Below are 14074 nucleotides of genomic sequence, written 5' to 3'. Positions count from 1 at the left end.
CATCTAGTGGCTTAGGCTCACACTGCCGGCGGAGGGAAATGCGGCAGCAGCAGGAGGAAGAGGAGGACGAGGAGGAAGGCTCTGCAACTCCGGCCACGGGCTCCGTAGAGTTGGGACTCGGCGACGCCTTGGTGGGTGATCCGGAGATGCTGCAGCAGCGGGAAGGTGTTCAGCTGTCTGTCAGACCGGGGCTGAATCACGCACCGGGGACTCGCACCCAGCTCGCAGACAGTGTTAGACACACGGCGATACTAAGCCCTCTGGAGTTAAGAAATGTGAGAATTAAGCTGCCTCTGCAACCTTAATTCGGCCTGTGTTTGCATAAGCACTAAGATAAAATCTCCAATGATATCACACACTATTCTTTGTTACACGTCAATGCACAGAAGGGACTGCACTGAATTTCTGCTCACAGCATTTCTCCTCTGGTGCTCAGCAAGTAGATCCTGTCTGTCACATGCTTCTGAAATATTCTTCAGAAGACAGAATGTTTGCACAAGGTTTTCTTCACGGACTTCACAACAACAGAGGCCAGCTGCTTCATGGACATTCACTGTGGTAGTTTTGTACCATCCTCTTTGTGAGGAGCATGGTCTGTCATTGTTCCCAGTTTGCAGATGAGGAACAGAGGTGCAATGTGATTAAGTAAAAGGTATTCTTTATTTTGAGGTGCCTATTTCAAGACCTCTCAGACCATCCTTTTCAGGTGGCCTCTCCCACCTACTTCTGTTACAGCAGTGAGCACAGAGTGGTCCTGTGTATCAAGCACAGAGATCAAATCAGGCTCTGAAAATAAAGCACAGATCATTAGTGTTCTCAGAGCAGGAGAAATGGGTAGCTGTAGAAAAAAAACCAACTTGAACTAAAATTAAAATATACGTTCTGTTTTTCAGGATCGTTTTTCTGCCAGATTCTTGTTTTGAAAGGACTCACTGGGGAGTTCTGAGGAGAGACTATACTAGCATGAGGAGTGGCCTGGATTGCCTGGGCTGTAAGAGAGACAGGGCTACAGCAACCCTGGGTTAAACCCATTTCAATGGCTTGGTATTATGTGCTGAGGTTGTAGCTACACAACCATTACAAGCTGATCCAAACTGGTGCTGCTGCTAATACATCAGTCCTTCCCTTCTTCTCGTGGCCTTGCACTCCTGCTCACTCCAATTTGTGTGGCCTGGCAGGGAAGCCTAGAGGGGAACAGATCAGAGTTAAATTCAATGCATCTTAAAAAAATAGAGTCATTTCTTGATTGTTAATGTCTTGGCCTCATGAGTGCATTGGCCATCACAAAGAATGATGGATCCTGAGACAAGAAGGGGCTGAAGTGTTTTTTGCAGTGGCAGTTTCCACAGACAGCTGGTGTCATGGGACTGGACCTTCAGGAAGAAAGTTCTGCAAACCAGGGGGTGTAAGTTTGACTGGGTTCCACCCAGATGTGCTGACAGCAGAGGAATGTGAAGACTGCAGGACTTAGAGTTCTGGATCAGTATGTGCTGCTGTGTTTGCAGATTTTGCTGTCTCTTCCTTCAATCCCAGTACTTTCGCTGTGTCCCCTCTGACCCGTCCTGATCCATCCCTGCCCATTTCAGTTTCATTCCCTTCTTCAATTCAGTCTCCACCAGAATCTGGTCCAAGCTGTGTTTACTAGCACGGTGAGTCCCAGTTTCGTTCATGCAGACTCTGTGTCTCAGTCCTTGCTTCCCTTCACCTAACTAACTGAAAATGATACCTTCCTGAACAATTCTCTTTGCAAAATAAATGTCTTCAACAAAAGATGCAAGCTGTTTGAGAATACTTATATTAAATATATTATTATATTATAAAATACACAGCTAGGTATATTTTAAGTCTTTAGTATTGACCACAACAGCTTTACTTTAGTCTTCTGTCTGTGTTGAATCTGGCAGTGATGACCTTTCATCCTGTTTGTCAGCACTCCATGACCATGCACTAGTGTGTGATTTGTGAATTATTTGTTATTCCATGTGAACATGATTCAACCCATGAATTTTGACATGTTTTGATTTAAATAGCAGCTACTTGTGCTATGATATTCAGCTTGGTATTCAGTTTTGAGAAATGTGGTTTTCTGTCTGTTTCCTGACTGGATGCTTTCTAAATCCACAAAAGGGTTTTGAGAACGCAGGTGTATGAATACTGGTATGGAGTGAATTTTCTGGATTGTTATGAGTAGGCATCACAACACATTTTTCACAGCTTTTTTTAATGAAAATATTAAACAGTAGTGTTTGCATACAAAGCAGAAGAAAATTAACATAAGTTTAGTCCACATCGATTAATGAATCATTTTCAGCTATACATTCTGATTTTGTCTTCTGTGTATAGGTTTACAAAGTAAATCTGTGCACATTTTAAGTAACTATGTGGTTTTGCTGCCTAGGTTATTTCCTGCCCTGAATTTGAAAATCTTCTGTGGGTCTGTCTCTCCCTTCCTTAGGAGCTCAGCTGTGGAGAGAGGTCTAGAAGAGAAACATTTCTGCCTTGTTTCTGTTGGAGAAATCAGTCTTTGGTGTTAGCTAATTTATTTGGTTCAATTCCTGTGCTTCCTTCTGTATATGTATTTGTCTAGCTACTGTGTGGACAGTCCTGCTTCTGCATGCTGTGATAAGCCATGCTGGAAGTTAAGTATGTTGGAGTTTCAGACTTTTCTTCAGATACCCATATGAAGTATATATCTTCTGGGATAGAAAGATTTTTTCCAGGTGACTGGCATTGCACATATCCTTCCACTGCCTTCTGCTTTAGGTCTAGTGCTTTAGGTATTGGCTGGACTTCCTTGTAAACAAAACCTTTTATTTGCAAATATTTAAGTATTCAAAATGAAAACTTTGAAAAATCTGTAGCGATGAATTTTAGCAGTAAATTGCATTTTATCTGTTATGAACAAACTTAGGTGTATCGAAACTGCTTTTTTAATAGGGTGAAATATGGGTATATCCTTCCTCCATGTTGAGTTTTTTCTTTCCTTGGAATGACTTTGAGAGTTAGTGGGAGGAAACAAAACCCTAAATAACTCTAAAATATATGTCAGTCAAGAGCTGAGAGCAGAGTAAGAAGTAGTGAGACAGAGAGAAGACTGTGGAAGACTTGGGTTCTGGGGTGGTAGGGGCCAAGTATGATATTGCTGCGTGTGATGAATGCCTTTAAAGACATGGGTCCCCAGGGAGCATCAACAGGATCCAGCCAGGGAAACAAAAGGAGGGGCTGTGATTGTTCTGAACTTGAAAGGTTCCTTTCAGAGGAGACCAGGAGAATGTGTGCATGTCAAGGTCAGGTAGAAATTGGGCCATAAATGAATACAACTGGTTACAAGCAGTTGGGTGTTAAGACACAATTCCTGGTTATGGTTTTCTGCTCCGTGGCACGGTTGGAGAAGGGAATGCATGTCCTTGAGCTGACATCTTGGAGAATATGAAAGCCCCCACTGGGACAAAATAGTATTTCTTTCCAGAGCTTTCTAGCAACTCTGCAGTGGTTTTCTCCCATCAGGGACTATTCATCATTTCGTCCATGAGAAGCTTTTGTTGTGCAAAATGTCACATCATGAGACTGTTAAGATGTGACAAGATGTCATTTCCCAGGAATACATGTTGGGCTTCACTTCAGCAATTGTAAACCCAGGCCTGAGTAGGTGCACAGGATATTCTACTGGGGAGCAACCATCACTGAGATAACATTGCACAACTCATGGTGGTGGACAAGTGTCTCTTGATAAATAGTCTGTGGAAATCTGTGGGGCATCTGCATGGTGAGGGGCAACCTTCAGCTGGTAGGTGGGTAAGCAGAGAGAAATAAACCAAGAAAAATTCTCACTTGGAATCTTTCCACAGGACTATGCATTACACCTTCTGCTCCAAATTATGCCAGGATTTTTGGTGTATTCACTTACAGGAGCTTCTCAGACCTGCATCAGCAGCTCAGATGCACAGAGTCATTCCCATGGGGAAAGCAGTAGGGGAGCACAGCAGAGTGTGTATAGGTTTTCTATGCACTTCATGGGGAAAATTGTGTCAGGTTTTTGATACAGGAACATCAGTTTTTAAGGTGGGAGTGCAGTATTTATCCACCTTATTTAATCACTGTTGACCCAAGTAGGCAGCTTTGTTCAAATGAAATCCAAGTGGGTGCTTGCAGCTTTTAAAATGTATGGATGAAATTTGTTCATGCAAACAGCCAAATGTATATGTTGCTGAAAACCCAATCGAACATTCTGCCATAGGGTGAATTTCACCCATGGAAACAGACAGGTCTCTACTCAGAACTTGCATGCAAGTAACTTTAAAGCAATTTATCTCAGGAAGGAGCTGAGTACGCCAGCTATTCCTGATGTTATGTTTTCCTGATCTGGTGTGTTAGCATGAATTTAAGTGTCTTATTTTAGATGGTCACATATGACAATTTTAGCTCACTAAAACAATTAAACCAAGAAACTTCCTGACCTCTGGAAAAACCTGGCTGGTGTTACTCCAGAAAGTGTATAAAAGAATAATGCTTGACATTTGAATGAAAAAAAAATCATTAAGAAATATCTTCAAAATGAGAAAGACCACAATTAATATAAAATGTCATTCACTGTATTGTGAATGGACTTTGATCTGCTTAGATAACTCTTTCTTGGTGCTTATGTTATCCTGTATCCTCAGTAGAAGTATGGACTGTATCCTAGATGAACATAGCAGCTCTGTGCCTATTCTACCTCTGATGGCTTGAATGAAGTTGCCACAAAGCTGGCATGGGAAGGAGGAGGCGGTGAAGTTTCCAGCTGAGCTGGTGATGTTCTCAGTGGTGCAGCTGGACCAGAACTGTATCAGTTATATTCCCTCAAAAATAACTTCGAGGCACAGTGTTTCATCATAAGACTTTCTGATTATGGTAACTACTGTTGGATGGTCTCAGGCTTCCCCCACTGAGTTGAGCTCAGACTCAAGGCTGGCATTGGTGTGTTACTAGAAAAAGCATCTTGAATGTATTTCCTTGAATTTGAGGTGACAGAATGCAGTTTGGCCAGGAATATTGACAGGAGTATTTTCCATCTATGTTGGTCATACTGTTAACTTCCTGTCATTATCTTTTGAGCAGAAGATGCCAGTGGATGAATATCTGATGCCTTTAAAGCCAGTGCAAAACTACCACCACATTCACCAAGGCTAGAATTTAATACTTCTTGTGGTCAGCCTTTCCCCACAGTTAATAAATAACAAACAATTGAAGAGAACAATTCACAGAGGAATTGTAGTGTTTATTTATATAACCTCCTTGGTGAGAAATAAAAGTAACCTTCTGTAATAAATGCATAGTCTTTCTGCAAATGATGTATGAAACACAAAAAAGGTGAACAGTATCTGATATTTTTTTCTCAGGAAATAATTGGAGCAGCTATGGTCTGCCCAGCATTTTGCCAGTAGGGTTGGGAATGAAATGAATATTGTGTCTCTGCATGAATATCGCGTCTCTGCCATGAGCAAATCACAGTCTCCTAAAGTGAGTCTGTAGGTGCCTTTTGTACTGGAAAGAGACATCTCTCATTGCACTGCCCTCTTCAGAGCTGTAGAAATAACTAGTTTTCAAGAAGCAGTAGTTGAATATTATGTAGTCAACATGATAGGCTGTTAATAGTGTGGAAGGTCATTATTGGATCCGTATGTCCTCTGATAATGACATCTTTGTTCTGGAAACACACTCTTCCCTTGCATCATCTGCACAGGTGATTAGAGATGCTGAGCATGACTTCTTGGTATGTACTGAGTCTTGAAGGGGCTATGCTCAAGCTGTACAGTAGTTGAGGAAGAAATTTCTTGGCTTTCCTAACAGTACCTCCTGTATCTTAAGCAGCTGACTCCTTCAGGGCAATGAAAAATCTATGAGGTTGGGAATTTTTGTCGTTGTGGTTTGGTTTTGGGTTTTTTGGTTTGGAGTTGTTTTGGGCATTGTCTTGGTTTTGGTGTGGTTTTTGTTTGTTTGTTTGTTTGTTGTTTGGATTTGGTTTTGGTTGTTTTTGTTTGCTTGTTTGGGTTTTTTGTTTTTTGGGGCTTTTTTTGTGTAGAGGAATCAAGTAGAATTTCTGAAAGGAATTTTAGCAGAGCCTGTATCACAGATTTCATATCTCCTGGGACCAGATCTCATTCTCCTTCTGTCTTGAGAAGCGCTATTCCAGTTTTCCCTTTTTCCCTGGGAGTTAGTGTTGAAGCAACAGTAGACACGGGAAGGTGTAAGGAGAAGGAGGAACTGATGACCCTTCAATTAATTTATGGAGAACAACCAGATGCCATTTCCTAAATGTGCAATAATTGCCAGAAACTAAGCAAAACTAGGTGAGACAAAGAGCCCACGTTGTTTGTTAGGTATGTGAGGTATATCATGGAGGTGCCTTTGAAGCATCATTGCTTCTGGTTGACCTCACAGGCTTCATAATTGGGAGTGTTTGATTTCATAAGCATTTGGCTATAACCTGTAGTCTCTGATTTTGAAAGTAGGTCCCAGAACACTGTCTGGTACTTTTTATTAGCTGAACTTTGGCATATGTGAGGAATTTCTTCTTGGGATATCTATCCTGATATGTAGTGCTGCTGTGTCTTCCACCTGCATCTGTATCTGAAGAGCAACTGAGCATCACCTCCTGCACAATGTCACTGATGTTTGTGTAGTAAAGTATTAGCAAACACCACTGCAGTCTTGGACTCCACTACCTTCCTGATCATTCTTAAGTATGAATCTTCCATTTGGTTTTGACCTAGATAGCTTTGCATGTTTCATATCTGTACCTGAGAAATTCCCTCCACCTTACCGAGTGTCTCCTACCAATCATACATCAAATGCATGGGAAGGAGGCTGGTGGGAGTGCTGTCTTCAGCAGGGCTGTTTGCACTTGTTTGTTCTCTTGGTGCAGGAAAGCATGGGCATCCTGAGCTTTGGGAAATGTGTGTGAGGGCAGGGACTTTGGAGAGGTGGTTTCTGCCCATTCCAACCACTCTATTTATATCCATCTATCTCACATATTTCCCTGGCACCTATCACCTTGGCATGTTTCTCAGATGACCATGGCTTTTTTTTATCTTCTCCTCTTTTTAATAGTGTTTTCGCCTTCTTTTTAAATCGGTCTTTAATAAAGTTAAGAATTTTTGCACAGGGTTTTTATAAACATGTGTTATTAAATTTTAAATCTGTTTTGAAAGTGCCTCTATCCTACTCCCTCCTAGTAAAGTGACCTTTTTAAATGGAGGGAAGTGGGTTTAGATGACAGTCATGATAAATGCGGTCATGTTCACTCAATAAAATAAGGCCCAGTGCATTTGAGGATAAATCAGTGAAATGTACAGCCCCACCTGTCTGTCTCCATCATTCATTTCCACTGTCACTTTCACAGTGGCTGATGGATCACAGTTGCTGTAAAATTAGACAGCCTTTAATCTCATTTCATCCTGATTAGCTTCTCCTTACCCTTTCCCTCTAACTCACTGACTGACACGCTAAAAACTCACGCCGGGCTGTGTTTGAGCATGGCGTACAAACTTCTCTTCTAATACCCTTTTTGTGGGGCAGGCAGGTGTTCCAATGAGTTGAAATAAAAAATGAGAAGATAGGATTTTCACACTATTAAAGCCAAACAACAGACAAAGACTCATATAAAATTAATGAAAGCAGCAGCCTGGCCAGACTGTGTGATGGGCCAAATTCTTCCTGTTACACCCTGGCAAGCCTAGGGAGTTTGAGAAGATTTCTTCTACTAGATTCTGAATTTAGCATGCTCATTGCCATTTCATTTTAACTGTTGTCTATGAAAAGTTAGGTCCTATCTGGGTGTATGTTCACAAGAATCACAGTTTTTAGTGCAAGTTTTCTCTGTTCTCAAGGGACATTTTATAGCAGAAAAAAAATTTGTTCATTCATATAGTTTTGATTTCTGTGTATAACTCCTGATTCTGAGGGATCAAGGAGAAAATCTGTGAGGTGGTTGATTTCTCAGTTAGAATTCTTTCCCTCTTAGAGTGCACAGTGTTGCTCCATCCTCCCTGTTTTGTCCAGCTCCCTTCAGCCCCATGGGTAGATTCATGAGACTAAGAACAGAGTTTTCCCCAAAGCTCTGAGAGAAACAAAGGTCACAGTAAAGGTCTGCAGTGTTTTATTGCAGTCACCTTTCTTTCTGAAGGCCAAATACTACCTTCCTTTCTAAGGCAAGCTTCCTTTAAACTTTCCTGTGAGTTATGGATGGTAGTTTGGGTCATTTGGGCCCAATCCTGTATCGGTGGGAATGTTGCCATCAATTTCAGTAGGAGCCAGGATTAAACCATTAGTTTTCAAGGTTTAATTATCATAATAATTACAGGAGTCATATTGCATACCTTATATGTATGGGAACAGCAGAAAAGCTTAAAGAAGTATTTCTACCTCTACTCTGTTTGTGTCAATATGGTGGATAAACACAAATGTTTATAAAAGTGAAAACACAGGGTGAAAAATATGCATATGTGCTGCCTGCAGACAGCTTTTTCTATAAATGCTGGAGCTCTCCAAACTGACTGACCAACAGAAGAGGTTTAGGGGGCAGCCACCAGTTTGGACCTAATTGGAAACCATAATAGAGCACTGTATTACTTAAAACTTGCAGCCGTGAGACTGATCCTGGGGAGTCTCTTCTTGAGAGGAGGGATCCCAAAAAGCATCTAAGGAAGGAAGCAAATTTCTCATGGGAGGCCAAATTCCTTATTTACTACAAGCATCCACAAAATTGAGAAAAGTTCTGTGGTTTTGAGAGAGAAGATTTTAAAATAGGATAATGTCTAAGGCTAAAGAGTTAAATAATGATGATATGGTGTCTCAAAAGATAGCAAAAATGGACTTCATTCCTTCCTCCTACTGTAGGAATCTCTAGGTAGTATAAAATCTTTTGCAGTGTCTAGTATAAGATTAGTTCCCAGTTAATAGAAATTGAATCAGTAACAAATAACCTTAATTAATGAACTTTCACTCTACCTAGCTGCCTAATTTAAGAACTGCTTCACTTACATGACTTGTAAGAGCACAGACTATGAAAAAGATATTGGACCTTTACTAGGAACTAAAAAACATACCTTATTTATTCATCATTGCCTCGGCAAAAACTTCAGTAAGAAGCTTAAATGAGCCCACTTGATCTTTAAGAAAATGTGTCCTAAATAGCAAAGCTGTGCATATTTCTTATTATTATTATTTGCATATGCTATACTGCACAACTGCATTCTGAGAAAAATAAAAGATAATAAAACAAATGAAATGAGAGATATATCACCCAAAATAATCCAAGTGTGAGATAGGCTGCCTCTTTTTTTTTTCTTTTTTTTTTTTTTTTTTTTTTGGCATTGGCAAAAGAGCACAAAGTAAGAGCTGGCCCTGAGTCATATTGATTTCCCACTGCACTGGTTTCCTAAGTGCTCTGTTGATCCGTGTCAAGCAATAAGTTCCCTGCCTGTACATGCACATCACCTCCCCATTTGTCCTCACCTAGATTTAAGGTGCCCATATGATGAGCTGAACAAGGACATCATTTTTCCTACTGGTGTCACTGGGCCAAAACTCCTCTATGTGGTATAGTAACTAATGCTGCATAAGTTCACATTTTCCATATAATATCATTATAGTGGGTATGGCACACTGCAGTAATACATGTGTATTATGTACATGTAATCCTTGTTTTTTGTGTTTTAGCATTTGCAGTGGAAAATGTAAATGTTAAGAAAGAGATGTTTGCATCTGTAGCAGGTCTACAGTAATGAGGATACCTCCCCCCCTAAAAAAGGGATATTGCAAATCTAATGCCACAGTTTTGATCTTTGTTAACAAAGGGCTTCCTGATTAGATGAATAGAAGATGTGTGATTGTGCTGCTAATGACATTGTACAGGAAATTAAGCGTATACATTTGGAAAAGGCATTAAATCAGCAGGACCTTAATTTAAAAACTTAAAACTGTATGGAAATGCAGCTTGTTCATTGCTGTGTAATAGAAAGCTACTGAACGTACTGACTCTTCTTGTGGAAACATTACCAGCAGAACAAAGCTGGGCTGAGGGGTTTTTTTAATGTTTTCTAGCATACTAGGATTCCTAGCATCTGCTTATTTTCAGGGACATATCATGCAACTTCACCCCTTTTTACAAGTTCTTTTTAGATCAGCATGTATGGTACTTGGGCAGGTGAGGGGGCACTGAGGAACCAGAATTCCTGATTTTTTTCCTTAATTATTTGCAAAATTGAATTGCATAAGTTTACTAATAAGTGGCTTTGTCTGCTGCTAACTCAGTGTTCATACATGCCTGGAGTGACTTATTCTCATATTATTTCATACAGATGGTAAAGAGGAAATATTTGATAAAATCAGTGTCCTGAGCTAACAAAGAATTCTCGCTTTGCTTGCAGTTATGCCATACAACAGTGCCCATCACTGTGTCGTGGAAGTGGAAAACTTCTTGTTCGTGCTGGGAGGAGAAGACCAATGGAACCCTAATGGTATGTATAGAATACTAAAAGCCAAAGGGAGCATCTGCCTTCCTGTTCCTTCCTGCCTGTCAGGTCAGCTGATGTAGTAATTAGCAGGGGATTTTGGGGACCTTCAGCCTAATTGTTGAACCTAGTAAAGGCTACTCTTCAATACTGATGTAATAAATATCTGATACTTTAGCATTAGCATCTCTGTCATTCATCAGTTCCCACATCCCTTGAGAAATGCCACAGGCAGCAGAACAGACTCTTTCAAGTGCATACACCAGGCAGCAGCTGTTAAGAATTTTAACCTTCATTTCCAGGCTCCTTCCAGTCATAATATAATAATGCAATTGCAGTAGATGAATGCTTCTTTTCTATTGTCAAACAAGATACTCTCAGCTCAAGTTGTTAATGTGTTAATTATCTAGACTTTGAGATTCTTAAACTGATCCTTTTTTCAGTCTTGTGCAAGAGCTTCTCATATAGATTATCTGCTGCTACCTTCTTTGATTTGATTACTTCATAAATTTACCGCAAAGAGAAATTAAACAATTTAACAGGCTTCTGAGCAAAGCAAAAGGAGAATACCATGCCTTGCAAAATTCACAGAATTGTCAAGACATTGTTAAAAAGCTTGCACACGAAGAAAGAGTTGTAGTTGTAGCAGTCTGTGTAACAGAGATAATTATGACTGAGAAACCATAAAACAGCTTGCAGGTACACATTTTTACTTTAAAACACCAGAGGATCCAGCTGAAATTACATATACTGCATATATTTTATTGTGAATGCCCCATTTCAGCATCTGCACTAAACCAAATTATAGAAAATTGTTACATCTGTTCACTCCCTAAAAACCTGAGACAAACAATCCAGGCCGCCCTATAAGCATGTTTCTGGTGTAGTTAAGAATATCACTATTTGTCTTAGGAGATGGGCCCCTTAGTTCTATTGTTTAATGTCCTTTATTTTATGCAGGAGACAGCTCAGTATCACTAAGGACAATTTCTTTTAGGATTGTTGGCCACATCCATCCAGTGAGGGCCCCTCTTGTATTTGGTGGTAGGCATATGAATAGGCAAACCTTGTTCAGACAGTTTATAATTAAATGGCCGTGTCACGTGAAGGGTAAAAGAAAAAAATGTAATTACTCACATTTTAAAGATGTGGAAACTGACTTGCAAGGTGATGGAGGGATGGTAGAAGGGGTAAATATCTTGCATCTGAGATAGGAGTCAAACATAGTTGTTTGTGGGATAATAGTACCTGAGGCCTAAGCTTGCCTAGATCTGAATCAACTCCTTGGGCTGAAGATGTTGCTGAAGACATCTACCAATTTCCCTGTCCTGTGAATACCAGTGCTGGGATTTTTTTCCATAGAGAAGATAGCAATAAAAGAGGTATGAGCATTGCTGTACTGGTCTCTTTATCAAATGGATCTTACTTGTCACTGAAAGTGACCTGAAGTCATAAACTACATCCTGTGCTACTGCTGAGTGTATTCTTTCTTGAAACCTCTTTGCTCTAAATGTGCAGCTACATAGGGGCAGCTCACACATGCCCACTTGATTTTATGTAAAGGCCTTTGTCTGCTATCCTCAGTGCAGAGGAGAGACTTCAGATGGACCTACCTGGAACCATCTTGCCAAGGCTTTACAAAGCTTCCACTTCAAATGAGCATGCTCCAGGTGTTTTTCCAGTGTAAAGAATTGTCTTAGAGATGGTGGCAATGGAAAGACATTGCTTTAGCCATCAGACTGTCTGGTTCTTGAGAAACTGTGTGGACCCCAAGGAGTGTTCCCGCCTTCTTCATGCTCTGCTGACTTCCTGACAACCCAGAAAGTATGGGAGACATTTTTTCTCACTTTTTTATGTCCTTCAGTAGCTATGCCTTTCACAAGGGGTTCTCGCATGAGTAAACACTGATGAAAGTAGGGTGTACAACATAGGCATGGATTTAAGACCAACCTTCATAACCTTCAGAGCCCATCACCTTCTAGCATGGCTGCAGAGCAGAGAACAGTGTCTGCCTCCTTTTGTCCCATCATCCTGATTTGCTAATCTTGATTTTTGTTCGCTTGCCTCAAGTTCTGTGTTCTGACGGAACAGGTGCAGCCTAACATTTTCAATCTCCTGAATGATGAGCAAGGCAAAAAATAGGTAGAGTTCTCTTTCAAACTGAAGTCCAGACTTAAACAGCAGTCAAACCAGTTATACCAGCCAGTTTAAGTAGGTCACCAAGTCCTTTTCCTGCAATCACAGACATCATATAGTCCCATTTCATAAATTTTCTAAGCTACATTTGAAAAGCAGTTGGGTTTCTAGCCCTCACTACTCCTGTTGGAAAGCTGTTACAGAATCCAATTGCTCTAAATTACTAGGAGTCTTATTCTGATATCCAGTAATATGTGTTCTTTGACTGTCTAAATCACCTTGTTCTCATGCCAAGGCTGGCCTTTAGTTTAGCAGTTTTTCCCCTCTTTGAGATTTGTTCCTCTAAAGTATTACAGACAACACTCCCTATCCCCTTTCAGCTTTTGTATTTCTAGGTGCTACAGGCCAAGTTCTTTGTCTCCTGCCATAAGGTAAACTTTCTGTTCTTCCTGTTGCCATAGTAGCTCTTCTCTGTGCCTGTTCAAGTTTGATTCTGTCTCCCTTCCTGTGAAGGACCCAGATTTGTATCTTGCATCCCCCCTCTAGGCTTACTAAACCCTTCTTCTACCCTGCACTTTACAGTCTTCTACATACATGGTGTTTGTAGTGAGTATGTGTATGACACGTGTTGGGCAGCCAAATTACAGACTTGTCTGACAACACTGAATAAGCTGCTGTATAACTAATGAGCATTGAAGTCCCAGTGACTCAAAGATGTAGTGAATACAGCAGCATTAAAACCTAGGAAAAAAAATTTTGAAAAATAGAAGTTTAAACTTAGGATCAATATTTATATTATTTTGAGTTCCTGCTTTTTGAAATAGATTAGTAAATGTCTTAGACAGTGAAACCTAGCCTGTTCAAGTTACTGTTAGTGTTTTGTGGCTTACTGAATCTATAGCTCTTGATGCCTCTTTTTCTAAATTTTCTGTGTAGACTAAAGGAATCCAGATATGGGCCAAAGAAGTACACTTCACTAAGCACAGTGGCAGAATGACCACTTGCCCTTACAGTATGGGAATCTCACCCTGTGTCTTGAGATGGTGCTGAGATGGTCATGTCTTTGAGTGGCTCTCAGCGTGGTCCTCGTTAGGCACCATGCTGGATTTGAAGGGAAATGCTGCATTACTCATCAGTCTTCTGCTTTACTCTCCTCATATAGAACATGCTTATAACATGGCGAGGAAATCAGTTTACTTCCAAAGCGGTCAGTGTGGTTTCTTTCTCTGTTTTCTTGTAGAACATGATCTTAAATTACTACGAATACAAATTCTAGCTGTATGTTATTCTTCTCCACAGTCTTGATGGTCTATTTACACATGCTGAAGTAAGTGTGGAATGAAGCAGTGAAAGCCAGGCAATCCTGCAGAGGCTTGTCTGATGCAAAAATATTCACCTTGTAGAATGCCCAGTGACCATTTATAGAACTGTGACATATGCAGTTA

At 40.4% G+C, this 14074-nt stretch overlaps 1 protein-coding gene across 1 annotated transcript in view; it reads left to right on the top strand.

The window, feature by feature from the left end:
• The window catches only part of KLHL14 (kelch like family member 14), a 60542-nt gene that overhangs the window by 32858 nt on the left and 13610 nt on the right, over positions 1-14074 (top strand). The window contains exon 4 of the mRNA XM_083854424.1: positions 10410-10499. Coding sequence (XP_083710550.1) covers positions 10410-10499 — 90 coding nt within the window. The remainder of the gene's footprint in view (positions 1-10409; positions 10500-14074) is intronic.

This window comes from Zosterops lateralis (assembly GCF_965231275.1).
Source record: "Zosterops lateralis genome assembly, chromosome: 1".
NCBI lineage: Eukaryota > Metazoa > Chordata > Aves > Passeriformes > Zosteropidae > Zosterops > Zosterops lateralis.
Note: the sequence above shows the minus strand (reverse complement) of the source record. Positions and strands in the feature narration are given on the sequence as shown.